Source organism: Falco naumanni, chromosome 1 (assembly GCF_017639655.2).
Source record: "Falco naumanni isolate bFalNau1 chromosome 1, bFalNau1.pat, whole genome shotgun sequence".
Classification (NCBI taxonomy): domain Eukaryota; kingdom Metazoa; phylum Chordata; class Aves; order Falconiformes; family Falconidae; genus Falco; species Falco naumanni.
Window position 1 is genome coordinate 27,005,046 of NC_054054.1, and position 19,743 is coordinate 27,024,788.

The 19,743-nt window shown below is 41.9% G+C and overlaps 1 protein-coding gene across 1 annotated transcript; it reads left to right on the plus strand.

The window, feature by feature from the left end:
- The first annotated feature begins 959 nt into the window (after positions 1-959).
- UGDH (UDP-glucose 6-dehydrogenase) lies at positions 960-19,109 on the plus strand. The gene is made up of 12 exons (XM_040587227.1): positions 960-1,145; positions 1,839-2,007; positions 4,338-4,439; positions 5,801-6,001; positions 6,079-6,276; positions 6,761-6,908; positions 8,122-8,216; positions 11,094-11,224; positions 11,940-12,073; positions 13,232-13,323; positions 13,411-13,521; positions 16,133-19,109. The coding sequence occupies exons 2-12, from the start codon at positions 1,846-1,848 to the stop codon at positions 16,241-16,243; spliced, it is 1,485 nt and encodes a 494-aa protein (XP_040443161.1). The 5' UTR covers positions 960-1,145; positions 1,839-1,845; the 3' UTR covers positions 16,244-19,109.
- Positions 19,110-19,743: the final 634 nt, after the last annotated feature.

The following is a 19,743-nucleotide window of genomic DNA, read 5'->3' on the forward strand; positions in this document are numbered from 1 at the left end:
ACATCATGTTTATACGAAAAGCAAGAGAAGTATCCGAGAACTTTAATGCAACTAGGCAAGAGATCCCTGGGCAGTGCCCAGATCAGAAGGGCAAAGGAGTGCAAAGCTCGTATTTCCTTACTGTGGCAATGTTTGCACATGGACTTTAAACACCCTATTTTACTGTGATCTAGCCATGTTTCTATTTACTTATCTTTGTTGAGACTGCGCTTCCCTAAAGGAGAAAGGATGAACAATTGAGTTTTGTGTTCCACAGCAAGCACAGCTGAAGAACCAGAAATTACCCACATGCCTACTTGACCACCAAAATGAATTTATCTTATAAAAACACCCGGAGGCAGAGGAAGGGAACAGCTCAGCCAGGCACTGTGATCAACTCCCTTTCCCACCAGTGGACCTGACCTCCTGGGAGCCCAGGCCAGACACACCGAGCAGGCAGCGTCTGTGGCGGGGCCTGGGGGAGCGCTCGTTCCCCCTGCTCCCCTCTGCTCCAGCACTGTCACCCTCATCTCCGGGGACACTTCCAGTGGCGCTCGGGGGGTGGGTGTGGGCCAGGTCGCAGCTTAGACACCTTTTCCAAAGAGGTACTGTCACCAGCCACCGCTCCGGCTGCCGTGACGCAAAACCACCCCAAAGTAACGCCGGGAACCAGCGTTACAACGCCCACACAGACATATGCGGAAAGGGGCCGCCGGGGGCACGGCGAGCGCCCTAGGAGGCACCACTCTTCCCTCCCTGCGGGCCACTGCGGCAGGGCAGGGCCCGCCCAGGCCCAGGCCCAGGCCCCGGCCCCGGCCCAGCCGCGGAGACCCCAGCCGGGCCCGGGGTCCCTGCGGCCCCGCTCCCGCCCAGGCTTGCGCGGCGGCGGCGGCGCCTGAGGTGTCTTGCGCCCATTCGCCGGCGGCGCGGCGGGGCGGGGCGGGCTCCGGCGGTGGTCCCCACCCCCGGGAAGGGAGGAGGCGGGGCTGGCCTGGCTCGGCGTCCGCGGGATGAAACGGCCGCCTCGGCCCCGCGGCGGCCCTTTAAATAGCCGCCGCCGCCGCCGCCCGGCTTGTAGCGGAGCGTCGGTCTGAGCTGGCTGAGCATCCTCGCGGCAGCCCTCCGGCTCGATCTGTGGCGGCGGGGCAGGAACGCGCCTGCCCGCAGTAAGTCTCCGGGCTGCGGCTTCGGTGTCGGCCGCTGGTTGCCTCGCCGCCTTCCCTGGCGGCTCCCCGGGGCGGCGGTGGCCTTTCCCGCCAGCTGCCGCCCCCCGGAGCGTGGGGCCGGGGGGGCGGCCGGGGAGCCGCTCTCCGCCGCGGCTGGCGGGAGCCTTTCCACTGGGCTTCCGGGGATGGAGCCGGGGGGTGGGTCGGCGTTGGCCCCCGCCCGAGTCGCTTCGGGGGGGAGCGCGGTCGGCCCCGGTCCCGCTCCCTCCACCGGGGGGGAGGCGGGAGCCGCGGCCTCCACGCTGACCGCGCCTTTCCCGGCCGAGGGGCTCCGGGGACAGGGCGGGGGCCGGCGCGGGTACCTCCCCCGGTACGCTGCTCGCTGCTCACGGCTGGGGCTGTTGCGGCATCAGCGGTTCCCCAGCCGAGGGGTGGCCGCAAGGGGACCGCGGAACGCGCTTCCTCAGCGGCGTGTGCGCGGCCCCCGGGAGCGGGACAGGCGGCGCGGCCTTCCCGGGGCGGGGGGTGGGGGGAGGTTGCTGCCGCTCCTTCCGAGAGCGGCTGCAAGAAAACGTTTCTCCCTGTGCCAGCATAAGAAAACCTCAAATCATTAATTCTCTTCTATCTCCTTGAGTCCCTGGCCAGTGTTTTTATTTGTAACTCCTCACCCTCCTTTCCTCACCCCCTTCCTAGGGCAATCATGTTTGAAATTAAGAAGATTTGCTGCATTGGTGCTGGTTATGTTGGCGGGCCAACCTGTAGTGTTATTGCCCAGATGTGCCCCAGTATCAAAGTTACTGTCGTGGATGTCAATGAGGCCAGAATAAATGCCTGGAATTCAGATACGCTCCCCATCTATGAGGTAAACTTGTCTCACGCTTGTCTCCTCTTCCAGCCAGAGTTGTTTGCTGCTCCCCACCACATGGCATTTCCACATGGCCCGCTTCTGAAGCTTGATAAGTGTAGCACAGTGATGTCCCTCAAAAAGAGTATTCTGGAACAGCTACTTATTGCTACTGCTCATTAAACCAGATTATTAGGATAACTTCATATTCAAGGGCAGACAGGTATTCAGGGATTATATACAAAGGGCCTAGTAAGGAAGAATGTAACTGTTTATGTAGTGAATTGTCCTAAATCATGCTGACTTTCTTTTGGGACCCCATTTAATCACAGCGTAGTCATCTTACTCAGTTGTAGATATTATCTGCTGTGTTGCAGCACAATATGAAAGTGTAGCACTGAGCGATAAGCTTTATTCCCATTCTGGATACTGCCAAAATCCAGTCTGTGCTGCCTCTTAACCATGTTGTAAACTGAGGACAGTAGTGTTCTTGATTCGTATGTACCGTAAACTTCCAGTCTGGCCTGGGAAGACTAGGCCAGATAAAAATTATTTTTAAATGTCTCACTCGGTCACTCCTTCATCACAGAATGATTTCAATTTGAGGATGTTGTAAAGCAGTTTTCTATTTTGCTTGTCTTAGTACTTACTATTTTTTACTTTTTTTTGCCCTTTAAGAATAGGTCTCTCTTGTTCATTCTTTTGTGAGATAGTTTTTATAGGTTTGAATTCTTAAATGGGAGTGAAAACTTGTCTTCACTTGATTCCCACAGACAAGTATGTTGCCTGGTACTAAGTTTTTTGGGTTTTTTGCTATGAGTCCTCTCAAATCCTGTCTATACTGTAATGCTAATGTATTTTTTTTCTCTGAAAACCAAACCTATACTGTGACTCTCCAACCAAAGATTAGTGGGCCTCCTTTGTCATACATATTAAAAGGAAAATGTGTATAATGCTCAGATTAGCAGGTGAGACATGAATAAAGATCATGAAAGTAAGTACTTTGTTTTCTATAAACACTTAGACTGGGCTGGTCTTGGCATGTTTTTTAAAAAAACAACAAAACCAACAAACTCACAACATCTGTTTCCTGGAATGGTATCCTTTGCTTACAAAGAATGTACAAAAACTGCCAAGAATTAGTTCAGACAGTTGTAAAATTGAGTCATTGCACAGTGAGGTTTTCTTGTAGTTTTTGTTCTGTTTTTTTGTTCCCAGTGTCAGAAATTGTCTAGTGGGCTGCTTTTCTATTTACATCCTAGTAAGACCATAGTTGGAACATATGATGGGTTGTAACTCATGTTGTTCTGCCTGTGCTGACCTTTGTTTTCCTTTTTAGTAGATATTTAGTATAAAGCAAGACAGCAGACATGTCTTGCATAAGAAAGCTTCTGCTTTGTTTTGCTTTATCTCCCTCCAGTGAACCTTTTCCTTCCTGGCACTTGTATATCATGTGTCATGATAAGTGTCGCCCAGGCTGGAGATTTGATCACCAGGTTACATGTGTAACTTTATTTTTCAAACAAAATGTAAAGGCTTCTTTTATCTGACAACTATATCTTGGTTAATAATTTTGCAAACCCTTCTAATACAGAAGATTGCTCATGTGCACATGAGCTTCTGTTCCTTTTGTCTGAGTGGAGGGAGGTGTTAAGGGGAGGGAAATTATTACAGCACAGTATGTGTGTCTGGAAAGACTGTCATCAAATCGTGCCTGTGATTCTTCCACACTGTGGGTATAGTGCCATGGTAAACTTAATCTGGTGCAAAGATGAATGGTTGCCAAAAGGAGTGGTCTTATCTCCTGTGTGTCTCCACTGCCTTTCTTTCACTGTATCTGGGCTTGCTAATTTGGTGGAGGATTTCTTTGTGGTTTTCTTTTTTGTGCTGAATCAGTTTTAGATGTTGGGAATCATGGAATGTGTAGCTGAGGGAAAAGGAGAGTTGGCACCACCTCTTTTGTTTGCAGCCTAGTATGTAAGACTTAACTTCTTGAATCTACTTAACACAGCTTTACTGGTATTTCTTTAATTGTTGCTCATGGTAATAGAATTGAGCATAGGAATAACTGGAGCCTAAAATTTGCTGTGCAAATAACAATTCAGTGTGGCTGAAAGCTTCAAGACAGTGTTTTTGAATAAGAAAGGGCTCTATTTTTCACTATGTAAAATCTGCAGAATCTGTACTTCGCATCTGGCAGACTAAAAACGTGCCAGACTGAGGTGGTGGTGGAGGGAGGGTAAGTCTTTTTTTTTTTTTATCTGAAATGATGTGCTGTTTGTTTGGGCATGCAACTCACTGTTATTCTAACTGCATTAACCTTAACTGCTTTTTTGGGTTTTTTTCAGCCGGGGTTAAAAGAAGTGGTAGAATCCTGTCGAGGAAGAAACCTCTTCTTTTCCACCAGTATTGATGATGCCATTAGAGAAGCTGATCTTGTATTTATTTCTGTAAGTTTAGGGGGACAAGGTGATTGTGTATGTGTATTTGTCTTTTTTTTTCTCTTTATAATCAAATCATTATGTTCCTCTTATGTTAGGAAGAGGTCTTTGTTTTGTCATATAGATTCAGTTAAGCAGTGTCATGTCACTCTGTTTTCTCCTTGCCTTTGTGTACTGTGGAAAGTGTTGAGTAAGCTTTTTATTTTATTTTTATCTGTTTCCTATAGCCAGTAGAATAGCTGACAAATGAACAGGCTCTAAGTAAAAATGACAATGTTGATATTTAGCTTGGTTAGATGTATGTGGTCTTAGAGTAGAATGTAGTGCAGATCTGTCGTTGCAGTGTACTATTGAAATCTATGGGACTTCAATAATATTAGTATGGTTCCTAGATATAAGGATACAAAATCATATACTGATTGAGTTACAAAGATAACTTATTTCTAGAAGTTTTTAAAAAACATGTATTAATGACAGAGAGGATAGTTTTAATATTTTATAGCTTTAATATTTCTAAGCAGTTGTCACCACTAGGAAGACTATCCAGTCAAACATACAGTGTGACCTTTTGTATTCTAGAAGGTTGTTTGTAATGTGCAATCCAAAAGAAATAACTGCTATTCATCTTGGTGTAGGCCACAGTTGAGGGTTTTTTGGTAAAGTCCTCTTTTCTTGAGACCCCTTCTTTTTTAGGGCACGTCAGTACAGAGCTCTCTTTCTGATAGTATTTTTCTCCATTCATTAAGTCTTAAACAAATGCTACTTGGCTGGATGGCTGCCACTAATACAGCCCATATATAGCTACCTGTCCTTGGCTTAAACCATGCTGTTGTGTTTTACATGTTGTTGCCATTTCTTCTTTCAGTTCGTAATGAAAAGAACCCTCTGTCTTAATCTAAATGTCGTGTTTTCCCTCATGTTGCCTTGTCTGTGTACTTCAGTATAGCAATTTCAGCAGTTCTACACTTAGGTTTCACTGCAAAGTGGGTTTAAACTACAACTGCCTCACTAGCTGTAAGATTCTCGTGAATTTTTGCACTTCTAATATGGGACAGGAAACAAAAGGTGGCTGGCTGTAATCATGAAGAAATTACTGGGGTTTTCAGAATAAGGACTGAGTTTTGCCACAGCCTGCAGAGCTGCTATGAATTGTTCTTGAATAGGCCAAGGAGCTTTCTTTAGAAGACAAAAATGGGTAATTGAGAAAGCTAGTAGCTGTTCATCTGATATGGTAACTAGAATAATTCTGTGGTAGAAGCAAGCTGGAATCTGGGATGGAAAAATCTGTCATTCTTAACAATTTCACATTGTCAGTACCTCTTGTTAAGATACCTGCAACATTTCTTCCCCCTTTGTGTATTTGTAACTAGGTTAACACTCCCACAAAGACCTATGGGATGGGAAAAGGCCGAGCAGCTGATCTGAAATACATTGAAGCTTGTGCAAGAAGGATTGTACAAAATTCAAATGGTTATAAGATTGTCACTGAGAAAAGCACAGTTCCAGTACGTGCTGCAGAGAGCATTCGTCGAATATTTGATGCTAATACGAAGCCTGACTTGGATTTGCAGGTAAGTGTAATCTTGAGTTGTGTGCTGCTGTTTCCTTTTTGGCTTTTATCTGCTGTTCTTTTTTTCTGTGCCTGTAGGTGCTGTCTAACCCAGAGTTCCTTGCAGAAGGAACAGCCATCAAGGACCTCAAGAACCCAGACAGAGTGCTTATTGGTGGAGATGATTCTCCAGAGGGACAGAAAGCTGTCCGTGCTCTTTGTGCTGTTTATGAGCATTGGGTGCCCAAAGAAAAAATCCTCACAACCAATACGTGGTCATCAGAACTTTCTAAACTGGTTAGTGTTACTCATCACTGTTCTCTGCAATGAGCAAAGGGTGTGACACAAAGCTCAGAAGCAGTTCACTGGTACTGAGTAGAGCAGCTAGGAAAGACAAATGCGGCCGGGTGTACGCAATATGTATGTCAAAGGATACTCATGTTTTCCAATTATCTCAGCTGCGCTAATAGATGACACCAACTTTTCATGAATTTTTTTTCTCACTTTTGTTGCTGTCTTAGTAATAAGAGTAAATCTACAGTGCTCCAGAAACTGGTTGCCATCATAAAATGGTTCAAATTCTGCATTTGTTAAGCATTACATTATTTTGCTTAGATTCCATTAACTGGCATTTATGTATTAAACTGGTTATGTTACCATTTTGTATCTCAAGAGTTGCATAGATACTTCTGGAAGGATTACTTTAGTAACTTCCTTTGGTCTGTCAGCATCTTGGTTTCTGGAAAAATCAAGTTCCCTTTACTATGTTTTTTATTTACAGGCAGCTAATGCTTTCCTTGCCCAAAGAATCAGCAGCATTAACTCAATCAGTGCACTGTGTGAAGCTACAGGAGCAGATGTTGAAGAAGTAGCAAGAGCTATTGGAACAGACCAAAGAATTGGAAATAAGTTTCTCAAAGCCAGTGTTGGTAAATGGAAAATCCTGGGGGTTTTTTTCCCTTCTGGGCTTCTGTTTAGTAGTGCAATAGGTCTACTAGCAGTGCTTTGAAGTAGGTGATCTGATACTCAAATCTTCTACAGTGTGAGTGTGTGAAAATATTGCTGTAGAGTACTAGCATAAATCAGTTTTTGTGGTAAAACATTGTGACTGATGTTGCTCTAGACCCTGGCAGTCTGAAACCTGAGATTTCAGGCTGCATGGTTTATCCTGCCTGGGACGCGGGAAAGAAAAGCTGCAACTTTATTTTTCTGAAGCATCATTAATGATAGTGCTTTCCAAGATATCTTCCCAGTTGGAACTGCTGCAATTTTGTTTAGGAGTTTCTGCCAGTGGCCTGAGGAAGGAGATGCCTCTAGGTCAGAATGCTTGATGGCAACTTGTGTTTTGTAAGATGAATTCAGTTCGTTTAGATTTATTAGAGTAAGAGTTGATGAAGTGGTGATCAGTGCCACAAACCTTCAGACTTACAGAACAAGACTAAAGCCTATCTGTATGGTTACAGACTTCATGCTAGAAAAAGAGTGACTTTAAAGTAACCTTACTAAATATAACCTCTCCTAGAGACTATGCAAGAATGAAAAGCAGATGGCAAATACATTACCAAAATCCCCATTAGGTGGTTATAATTCCTTCTACAGTGTGTTGCTTCTGGAACTCTGAGCAAAGTTCTAGGGGGCAAGGATCCTTCTATTAATTGTTTCAGTTCTCCCTTAGTCAGCTGTGGTGAGCTTTGACTCTTGGCAACGAACAAATACTCATTTGGGGGTGGGGGAGGAAAGAACATGATCTTAACATGCTTGTTCTGAGAAATACTAATTTATATCTGTAGGTAGGGGGAGAGCAAACCCAGAAGCTTCTCCACCCACTTCTAATTAAAAAAAAAAGGGAAACATATGATAAGATAGCTCTAAGACTGGATTAAAACTTCCATTTACTTCAGTGAGACCTGAGGCAGATTTTAAGGCTTCTGTAACTGATAAAGTAGGTAGGCCCAGGAGTTGAATTTTTGAGAGGGTCTTAATGTTTTAATCTGCTAGCAGTAAAAGACTAGGAAACATAATACTTGACATGTAATACTACATGACAACGACATGTCAATGACTGCAAAAAACTACTTGATTCCAAAGAGTGAGTTAGAATAGTACCTTAGTCACCTATAAAATAACCATTTTGTTTTCCAGGGTTTGGAGGTAGCTGTTTTCAGAAGGATGTCTTGAATTTAGTGTACCTCTGTGAGGCACTGAACTTACCTGAAGTAGCCCGCTACTGGCAACAGGTAAAAGTTCTTCACTAATTTTTTTTGAGGGGGCGACATTTCTTCAGCATTGAGCTTTTGAGCATTGTCCACCTAATCTGTGTTTCAGCTTTAAAGAGCAGATACCTTAACCTTGATCATATTTACGTTTTGGGGCCCTCAGCCTAACTCCGACTCTTGATACTTGTGGGTGCTTAGGCTTTTTTTGGGTGAATAAAATTGCCTGGATCAAATGGATTGGGAAGTTGTCTAGAAGTAGCAGTAGAAAATGAAGTGCAAGCATGTCTATACTCATATCTTCCTCTTGCACTTGGTTATCTTTGTCCACTTTGAATTCAAAGCTTATGATCTTTTCCTCTACTTCTACAGTTCCTTTTCTGAAAACTCACAGAACTTGCTGTTCTTTTAAAAAAACATGGTTATTGCTTTTCCCTGGCTAATGTTAGGAATGATTGGGAAGAGGTGGATGCTCTCAGGCCTAGAACCAACACAGTGATACCAGAATGCTTGATCTGTACTTGAAATTCTTTCACTATTAATCAGTGAAAGCATCTCACCCCTCTTCCCAGTCCTGACTGAGGAAGCAGCTTTGACATGGGCAGTATGGTCAAAAGAACAGCACTGGCTGCTTGTTCTGATATAGGCTGTGGTGGTCAAGTACAAGGCTGCCTAGCGGATGCCTCCAGAACACCAAGCACATGACCTGCCTACCTTATTGGCAGCTTGCTTTTTTTTTTTAAAAATCTTCCTTTTGGCTAGCCTTTTTCTGCCTTGTTTTCCTCCATCCCAGTCTGCTGCCAAATAAACAACCTGCCCATAATTATTTTTCCATCATTGGTCAGTTGTGCCACATCAACACTGAAGTCTGAGTGTTATCTGTGACTTCTGTGAGCCTCTTGCATTAACTGTGATGTCCAGTGGGTTTCTACATAGTGTTCATAGTTTAAGCTCCAACCAGGTGCTGGTCAGCAGCCTAGTTACTTGCTTGCAACAATAACTCTCACATTAATTGCTTGGGACAAGGAAGACAAGGGTCTTATGCTGTCTGCCTCTGAAGAGGTTCAGACTGACATCTTCCTTAAAAATGTACTTCATTGGGATAGTCTGGTCCGTGGTGGAAAGGCTTGCAGTCCTGTCAGTGAAAAGGTTAACACTGCATGCACCTTGCGCAAGCATCCCAGAGAGGTTTGGTTCAGTGTAGGACTTGAATGCAATTGGCACAGTAGGAAGGAGGAGCCCTAGGTTCCTATACTTGCTTCAATAACTACTGCTTTTACTTAGAATAAGATGTAAGCAGACAACAGACAATCCCTGGAGCAGCAGGAGCTGTGGGAACTAACCATGTTACCTTGCTGATAATCAATGAGTAAGAAAGAATTAATAGTGTCTTGAAAGAGACACATTGGTTTGGTTGTGTCCTTTGAGATCACAAGGGTCCTTCTCAAAATGCAACCTACTTGGTATCTTGGCAACCCAAAGGCATACAAACACTTAATGGTTACTCTGTGTGGAGGTGTGTTTTAATTTAACAAAAGCTTAAAAGGTTGTATTGTAAACTAGTTTGTTTACACTAAAAGAGCTTTTAATGCTTTTATACTCTTTAAACTTGAGTATGAGAGTAATTCTTTGCGGTGTTTCTATATGGCTTATTAAGCTGTGGACAAATCAGATGGTAAGAACAGCTGCTGCAGAGTTAGGGTGAAATGCTGTGCTTATGTAGTACAACCCTTACTTGCACCTTCTGCTTCCTCGGAGCACTGTCATCTTGCAGAGGTCTGTCTGCCTCAGCCCACGCTGGTCAAGTCATGTAATACACACACATGCACCTGCATAAGCAACTGTGGGAACCCCTGAGCACTGCACTGTCAGCAGCTCAGGTCAGATTTCAGCATCGTGTGCGCATGGGAGACCTCAGACTGTTCTGAGGACGGAATGCGAGTTCTGGAGGATATGAGGATCAGAGCAGCCCCAGAACCCCAACTGTTAGTCTCTCTGGCCTTTAGACAGGACAGGGCCTCTAATACTGAAATCTTCATTCCTTGAAGTGCACCTGCAGGAAGAAATGTGTCCCTCTTACCCTGTCAGCTGTTTCTTTTTTCCCCCATCACCACCCTACTGAATTGCATAAATCTCACTGCTTTAATTTCTTTTCCTCAAAGAAATCTGGTTTGCCAGTATCTTTCTACTGTGTAGTTACACCTTTTGTTTAATAGGCTGACGCTGTTAACTCCTGATTTGCGTTGAAAGCCTCAAAACAGAGGGAAGTGTAGTTCTTTCCAGTGCATGCCGAACGCTTGACTAGGTGGGGGAACCTACCTTTCCTATTCGGCTAGTGATCCAGTGTCCTCTCTGTGTTAAGGGCTGGAGATCAAAGTATGAAGCAGGATGAAGGGAAGTACAGGAACAATCAGTGAGTGAACTCACTTTCATGTCATAACAAAAGTGAGGTACTTAAATCTGGCTTAACCACACTAATTTTGTGTACTGAAATCAGTGTGGATTAAAAAGGCTAAACATGTGTAACAACTGTGAGAACATGGAATGTAAGGAAGTGTAGGTCTGGTGACATCAAGTACTCAGCACTGAAATTGCTTTCCATGTTTCTGCCTAGAATACAGTAAGTTATAGAATTAAAATAGAAAGCAATCTGAAAAAATCCTAGCCTTCAAACTGTATAACATATGATAGTATGTGTGTAGATGCATCTACGGTCATTGATTAAAATAGGATTTGTCTCAGAATTTGCTAGATTGACTAAATTTATCTTTGGAATATTTACAATACTGAATAAAAATACTGAACTTTCTCTTCTAAGCCTCTGTTAAACGATTGTTAATAGAATCTATGTGTAGCTTAAAATGGCTCCCTTCTGTACCATCATGTTTTACATAATTCCAGGTAATAGACATGAATGATTACCAGAGAAGAAGATTTGCTTCCCGCATTATTGACAGTTTGTTCAATACTGTCACTGATAAGAAGATTGCTATTTTAGGGTTTGCATTCAAAAAGGATACTGGGGACACAAGGTAAGAAAGTGAGTTCAGTTCACTAACATGGATTCCCTATGCTTGTCATCAGCTATGCAGCTGAAGCCCCCAGCTGAATTGCGTTAATAAGGGTCCCATATCTGATCTATGCTTAACTGTTAGTGACTGAATTGGTTTGTAATAAGTATTGATCTTTCTTAAATGGGTGGGACAACTGATTTTTGACCTCCACAACACACCTGAATAATCCGGAAGCTAAAGCAGTTAACTCTAGTCCTTATTAACTTGCATAAGCGAAGAGATTTTGACAGAGTCCTTCTCTTCTGTGGAGAATGTAATGCAAACATTTTTGCAACTGGTTCTAAATTGCTGTGTGAAGCCCAAGTTTTAGTTTTGCTTCCCCAAGGTGGTAAATCTTGGTTTCCTGTAAAGCTCAAACTTGGTAGAACTCTCCAACTGCAGTTTGTAGGGAATACTTATAAGCTTGATGCCTTGTTAATTATAGTCAATAGGAGACCTGGGGCTTAGTATCTCTTCTGCATGATTCAGCGAGAGAGATGTAAACTTAATTTTTTTTAATTACTCTCCTTGGTGTCCCTCAAGATTTTTAAGTTTGCTGGCATGGATTACCACTAAGATGTTTAATGTAAAACTGGTATAAAGGCTTTGACATTGCATGTCTATAGACACTTGAAGACTTTTGGTGCTTAGAACATGCCACCTGGTTTCTTAACTGATTGATTCACTTCCTTAGAGAGTCATCCAGTATCTACATTAGCAAGTATTTAATGGATGAAGGAGCAAAGCTCCACATCTATGATCCTAAAGTACCTAAGGAACAGATCGTCCTGGATCTCTCACATCCAGGTGTCTCAGAAGATAACCAAGGTAAGAATGCTCATTTAAAACTTATTTCCCCGCTTCCCTCTCCAACCTCTTCTCAAAATACACAAGGTCTGTTCAAACACTATAAGCTCATTTTCACATTTTCACCATGGCAATGATGTGCTGCTGTTGGTTACCTTATTAGAAGATTTCCATAGCCCAGAGGATTACTGTAACTCTTCCTACTTTCCCTATAGCATTTTATAGATAAATGCTAATTCTGTACTCTTGTATATTTTTCTTTTGATAAACATTAATTTGAATTCATGCAAAGAATTTTCCCTCTGCATAATTAAAAGAAAGAGAAAGAAGCATGTCCAGAATTAGTAAAGACTAGTGTTTGCTGTTCTGTCAGCTCCTCTGTGTCTTGAGTCCTGTCTTGCCTTAGTTCTTGCTTGCATATCTAAAGTAGAAATAAAGAAGTAATTCTGGAATTCACTATAGAGTATTCTCTCTTCCCCCATATCACTTCTAAATTCACTTGTTCCTTTAAATTCAAGAAGACTTTTAAGTATTCATCTATGACTAAAATTTCTTGGAGAGGCAGGGGGTATTTGGGATTTCTGTTTTCTTTTCTTATTGGGGAAGCGGAAAATGGGGATGAGGGAGGAAGTGTAGATCAGGCTTCTAGAGGTATAGACAATGGAGAAAGATGAGCTGTGATGAAGAAGAGTAAAGGCTATACGCTATTTGACATGCCCTTGAATTAGAGGGGGTGGGGAGGGTTGCCTCTAGGCAGCTGTTGGGGCAGTCAGAGGGTGAACATAGTCCCTCGTGAGCCATGTGTATAGTCTTAGTGTGATCTGAGTGTTAAATTGGAACTGTGATGTGCTGCTGTTGTACAGGCAATGACCTTTGAGCATTGGCATTTGAACATTCCATAGTAGCTTCTATTTCTAGAGATGCTGTTGACCATTAAAATCAAATTTGAATGCTTAACTTCAAACATTTAAGCGCTCTGACTATCCAAATGCCAGGTACAAGCTGCTTTTAAATAAGTGAAATCAAAGGGACAAATGGCTTGATAGAATGCATCTCTAGCTGAGTGACTTGAAATTCCTTGTTTGTGTAGGGCAAAGAAGGAGACTAATTTTCCAGGACTGCACCAGATTGATGCTAAAGACGTGTGTGGAATAAAACCTTATTTTCCTTCTGTTGCAGTGTCTCGGTTGGTCACTATCAGTAAAGATCCCTACGAAGCCTGTGATGGAGCTCATGCCCTTGTAATTTGCACGGAATGGGACATGTTTAAGGTAGATGTAATCTTTAATTTAAATTAAAGAAAAAGAGGGAGTGTTATGTTACTTACTTATTGTATCTGCTTTAATTGCCCTTTACAGGAGTTAGATTATGAACGCATTCATAAGAAGATGCTGAAGCCTGCATTTATCTTTGATGGTAGGAGAGTTCTAGATGATCTTCACAATGAGCTACAAGTCATTGGCTTCCAGGTAATCAGCTGGGTGATGCTGCTGCTTATGTTTCTTTTCTTCTGCTCTGTTCCTTCTTGCTTTCTCTCCCTCTGCAATGACCAAGTACCAAGGGAAAAAAAACCTTTTCAGGTGAGGATTTAAATCTAAACACATCTGTACTTAAGTCTCTTCACTTGTGCTGTCTTCCTCCATGATTTTGCTATTTTCAGACTGATGCTTTGTTAAATTCCAAGCTACATGAGACTATGCCATCAACATTCAGCAGTCTAAGCATGCCTTGGAATCAGAATTTTTAGGTTTAGGTTGGAAAAGACCTTCAAGAAAATCAGAGTCCAACTGTAAACCTAACATCTGAATGCCACTCTGCCCTTCTTTGGACTGGGGAAATCATGCAGAATAATGAGATGTAAAAACCTGCTAAATTGCAATAGTGTCATCCATTCTAGGTAAGCAGCAGGATATTTCATTCCAAAACTAGCCCCTTTTGCAGCTTCCTCAAGTCCTGCAGTCTTTGCTGCTACCAACCAGCAGAAGGACTGAGCTTAGCATTTGGTTTACATTATAGCTTGTGCCACAGCCCCTACCTGAAAACTTATTTTAACACCACCAAAGAAAAAGCAGCATTTAAAATTGACAGTAACGGGACTTAAAGCCAGACGAGATGTCATGCAGGTAACAAATGTTTTATCAGCCAGTGAGATCCTCTACTTAGACTTAAGAGTAATTTGGACTTTTCTCCCTGAGATCTGCACAACAAGGCTGGCTGACATTGGTGATGAAAACATGGTACACAAAGACATATCTGAAGATAAGTCTGTGAAATGCTGAAGTCTTACATGGGAAGCTGGAGGAGATGATTGATTAGTCCCTTATGATTGATTAATGTCAGCCAGAAAATCAAAACAATGATGTTTGCTTACACCAAAGAGGACCCTGAAGCAAATGCTTAACTTAAGCATTTTGCTAAGCTAATAGCAAATTATGTATCAGATCATAATCTATGTGAAACTTCTCCTAGGGACTTCGGAAGTCTGTGGCTTAAAGACTTTCCAAATCAGAGACTGTGTCTTTGCATTTCATAGCTCTTGGGTGACTTTCCTTCTGTGAAATTCTAGTTGAATTTTTAACCAGTTTGTGAGTTTGCCGTCCAGGTTTATTACCCAGATTTTTCATCCAGGATATCATTACGAAGGCATTAAATAATTGACCTGTATTCTTTGTATAAAACCATAAAAAGGATTTTGTCTTGCAAAGACAACCCCAAAATTTAATTTCTTTTAGGGTCCCAGTCTTATTAACTGCCCTTGTTGCAATTCCATTATATACAATCCAAATCTATGAATTTGATCTGTTATAATTTTTTTCAAGCTGAAATTCAGAACTTTAAACACCTACAGTTTCAATTATAACTTGTTTGCACAGTGGAAGCTTAATTCAGGATATGGGAATGTGAAGCTCTGTAATTCTAGGTAAAGCAATATCTGATCTGAGGAAAAAATCTGCTCGGGTCTTAAGTGGAGAAAGTAGAGTAAGCCTTGATTGAAGGGCTTGAAGCACTCTAGCCCAGACAGAATTTGACTAATACTACAATCACCAAATCCCTGAATAATCTGATAGAAGCATCTCAGCCAGACACAATCAGAACAAAATCTACCACCCAGATCAGATGCATGTTTAAGTTGTGTTTCATTCTACGTACTCCTGAGTACTGTGGTTACTTGCATAATGGATATAGGATTTCTCTCTCGAAGTTTTCTTCCCCTACGTGAACTACAGTTACCTACAGTGTTCATGAACAGGCTTGTATAATTCATTTAACCAGTCAATTCAAGTTGTTATGGGCAAATATGGTACATACAGCCTGCATGACTGAATAACTCTCGAGAGTTAACTTGGTGGTCTGTGTAGAATGTACTTGAAATAGTTGAAGTATTTTGTCTTTTGGTGCTTTGCCTCTGACCTGCACTACTTGCTCAAGAAGAAAGCTACAGCTCTTCTTGTTTACTGGGTGTCTGAACTGTTCTGCTGTTGCTGTTCTTCTACAAGCTCTGTCCTTTGTGACTTAAATTAGCCTGATACAGAAATTAGAGGAACCTGTCTTGCCCTCTGAATTTTGCAGTACCTGGCTTGTGTGTGTTGACTTTGTTACATGCTCTCCCTTACAGAGAGCTGGCTGCCTTTAGCCCTTCAAAGTTGTGTTGCTTCTAAAACAACATGCTACATGATGGAGGGGGAAAGCCTTCTGTCCTAACTTACTGGGTATGATTTTTTTAGACAAAGGAGGCTGAGCCCACATTTTGTAAATACACAGAAACATTTTATGATATTTGTACTGATAGTCCTATAGAAGCTGAGGCACATGAATGCTCAAATGAGCAACATGCAGCTTTAGGCAAAGCAGGCACCTGTGAAAGGCTGGGGTTTTGTATTAAAAAAAAACCAAACAAACAACACTTTGCAACTCCAATCCCAGGAACTGTCCCTGGGCACACTGTGCTTTGTGGCTGGTATTAATGTAGCATTTGTGAAATGTAGTTTTGGTCCTGGATTTAGTTTGTAGATTCCTCACAGGCTGACACAATTATGTTAGCTTGCCACACTCACTTGGTAAATGTGTCTTCTCTTTCAGATTGAAACAATTGGGAAGAAGGTGTCAGCCAAAAGAATTCCTTTTGCTTCTTCATGTGAAATTCCGAAGTTCAGCCTGCAGGACCCACCTGTCAAAAAACCTAGAGTATAATGTTTAATAGGTACTGAAGGAATTCTGTGGACCTTCTTAGTGATAATAACTGTAAGCCTGTACTTTTTTAAGGAAAGATATTTTTCATAAACTAAACCAATTTTACACTAGAAACGGTACCTGGTACATTTGAATTCAGTCTATTTTCAAATCTCTATTTTTATAGGAATTTTTTTTTGTTACTAAAGATGGTGCAGACCTGTTTTTAATAATGAATCATGTTTTAAGTGGAAAAGCTACCTTCAAACTGCAGACTTCTGCTTCCAGAGATGTTCCTAAACTGCACTTTAAATGTTTCAAGTTATATGAAAGCAAAAGAAATAGAATATCTTTTTACTTTAGTCCAGTTACGGACAGTGATCAGGAACTTTGTTCTCATCAATTTTTCACTTTCTTTTGGGGTGATTCTTTGCCCAGTTAAATGCTTGCACTAACTGGCACTGAAGTAAAAAGGTAAGTTCTAAGTGAATTTGGTAGGATTTGGGTTGAGGCCTGAAATAGAGCCGACTGTAACAATAATACCTCGATCCTGGTTGGGATCAGTTGGCACCAAAGCAGTCTAAACTGCATCTGGTGGGAGGCCAGATAGTTCTGCAGGCATCTATAGCTGCTAGTCCACTGTCATTAAGTGATAGACTTGATCCACTGGCAGATCTTCACTTTTGATTCTTTGGTTTTCTTGCCTACATTCCATGTGCAGCCACATAAATTAATGATCTAATCAGATTCCTGGGTCAAGTTTTTCCCTAAGTTACAGCAATACAACCCATGTTCAGCAGAGGAGCATTCTGCTTGTTTGAACACTGAATTTAAGCAGTATTACATTAATTTGGTGTCAGTCTAAGTAGAAAGCAAATACTGGCTTCAAAGCTACCTGATGGTTATCTTTTTCCTTCCTTTCTGCTCACATACTTAATCTGAAAGCAGCATCCTTAATGAATCTGCAAAAATTACTCTGCTGTTAAGAAATTAATAAAAACTCAGTCCCCTAAGTTAGTGAGCTTGCTACCTCATTTAATTAGCAGGAATGAATACTTCCTATGTTATCTTGATACTTTTGCCTTTATTATTACTTTTATTTCTGTTTGGTTTTATTATTCTCAATTGGCCAGTACTATTAAAATCCTTGACGACGGAGTTTGTTTGGCTTGTTGCATTGGGCTGTAAAATGGAGGGGAGGACAGAGAAAGATGGACCATGAAGTTTTTGGACTAGAAGGCATATATGTATTAGCTGAATAATGTAGTGATGGGATGTTAGAGAATTATCTTGTGACTAGTCACATACCTTCTGAACTTACTTAATAGGTGTGCCTCCAAGTATGGTATATCAGTAGTTAACCAAGACAGCACTGATCATATGCTCTGTTCATGAGCGATCTTAAAATTACTTACCCACAGAAACAGACACAATTTAAGCTTTAGGACAAACATTTGAAGATGTAAGGAACTTGGATAACAATTTGGGTAGACAATACAAGATGGTGTTATCTGACTGAAATGGCTGTATTGTTGAACCAGATGCTTTCAGATTCTGCATGTTAATGGCTTCCATGTAGGGACTTACTATGCAGCAGTCACTCGGCACTTTGGGCAAACATGCCTCAAGCTTTTTGTCCTATCAAAAGATCTTCTGTGAGGAGCACTCAGTGAGTGGGAATTATGGGGGCTTCAAATCAAACTGTCATCTTCCATCATGCCATCTCTTCCAGTTCACTAGTGTTGCTTTCATACAACATGTGCAGAGCAGGGACAACACTGTGGTACAGTCGAGGTATTCATAAGTGTCGTAATCCAACTGATAGATCACCCTGTCTTTGCAGGTAGGCATCTTGACTACCTCTGCCCCCATAGCACCTGTGAGGGCAGACTGGTCATTTCTCCTTGGGGATTAAGAAGAGGGTACTGAGAAGTTGTGCTAAAAGGACGTCTTGTCCTGAACTGTGTTCAGGGTAGCACAGCACTGCTTCAGGGCATGCCTTAACAGGGAGGGTGAGTAGAGGCTTCATAAAATCGGGATGCTTTTCAGAAACATGCACACAGTTGTGACAGTGGTGCCTTTGTATGGGACCTGCCCTCATCAGTCTGAAGTAGATACATGAACCGTTAAACTGTGTGAAGTGTTGCTTCTGTTAGGAATGTGTGAGGCTGATCGGTGTTCCTGGTGCTGCTAGTCCCAAGCTGTCCCAAGGAGGTGAAGGAACTAAGTGCCATACCCCTGTTCCTATTCTGTTTCTCCTGCAGACTTGGTCAAAGCCTGGATAGTGACTTGTGGCTTAATCGTAAGGATAAAGAGTGGGCAGGTTCCTTACAGTAGGATCAATCCAACTTTCCTTTCTTAGGAAAGGGGGAGCAGCAGATCCTTTCTGAAGAACAACAAGGGGTAAAACCAGTACTTTCCCTTGTACAAAATAAGGCATTTCCCTTGCTTTCTTGGAGAGTCTGTTTAGATTTACTTAGTTTCTTGGTGGTTGCATTCTGTTATTGAGACACTGGGATTGTGGGATGCATCAAGTCTGAACATCTGGTGGAGCACGCCTTCAGGATACTGTAATACTTACCTTGCATATATGCAAAAGAATTTTATCACAGGCCAAAAGAGCAAGCTTCAGAGGCTTTGCAGTACTGTGAATCATAAGCAATCATCCTCAGAGTACAGTTCCAGGGAAATAAGAATTGGAGATGACTTGTATTCCTGCTTTGGAGGCTTGAGTAGTATGTGTAAGGGATGAGTTTTAATGCTATGGAGTCTTTGTCTATGGGATCTTACAGCGTGTAATTCTTGGTGAGAATTGTGTAATGTGAGTAGTGGAGTCCTGTACTCTGAAATTCTTTTTATGGGGTTCTTAATAAAATGTAATCCTGCAGTAACACTGCTTTTCACTGCAAAATGTGAATACAACAGCTGAAGCAAATCAATCTTTAATACAAGCCTATGAATAGTATGGTACAGACTGCATAAACTCTTACCCAAGATGTGCGTAGACAAATTGTAAATGCCAGGCAAGATGAACTGTTTTTCTACTGTGTGTGTTGAACTTCTAAAACTAAGTCTGGTTCCAGGCATATGACAGCCAAGAAATACTGCAAGTGAATAGAACAAATGCATCTTTGACCAAGACCAGTTAGTATAGGAGCAGTTAGTGCTAAGATTTTTCTACTGGCCAGCAAGTTTACATTTCTATCACTTGAGGTTCTTTTGATCTGGAATTTATAGTAATGCTCAGCTAAAGTTTGAAATTAATTGTAAAACAATTCAGGAGAGCTTAATGGGTTATCTGACTTAGGAATACTGTAGTCAGTTTCCATTCCTTGCTTTTTTTCTATTCCAAGCTGAGAATTATTATTGCAAGTTGAACATCTGCAATTAGTTGCCATATCTTGTAGTAAAGAAGTGTAAGTACTTGACATCTTTTAAATGAAGGGCACACAGATATTAAATTACCGATCAAGTAGGAAGAAAACTTAAAATTCTCACAATGAACACTCTGGCTTTGTTTA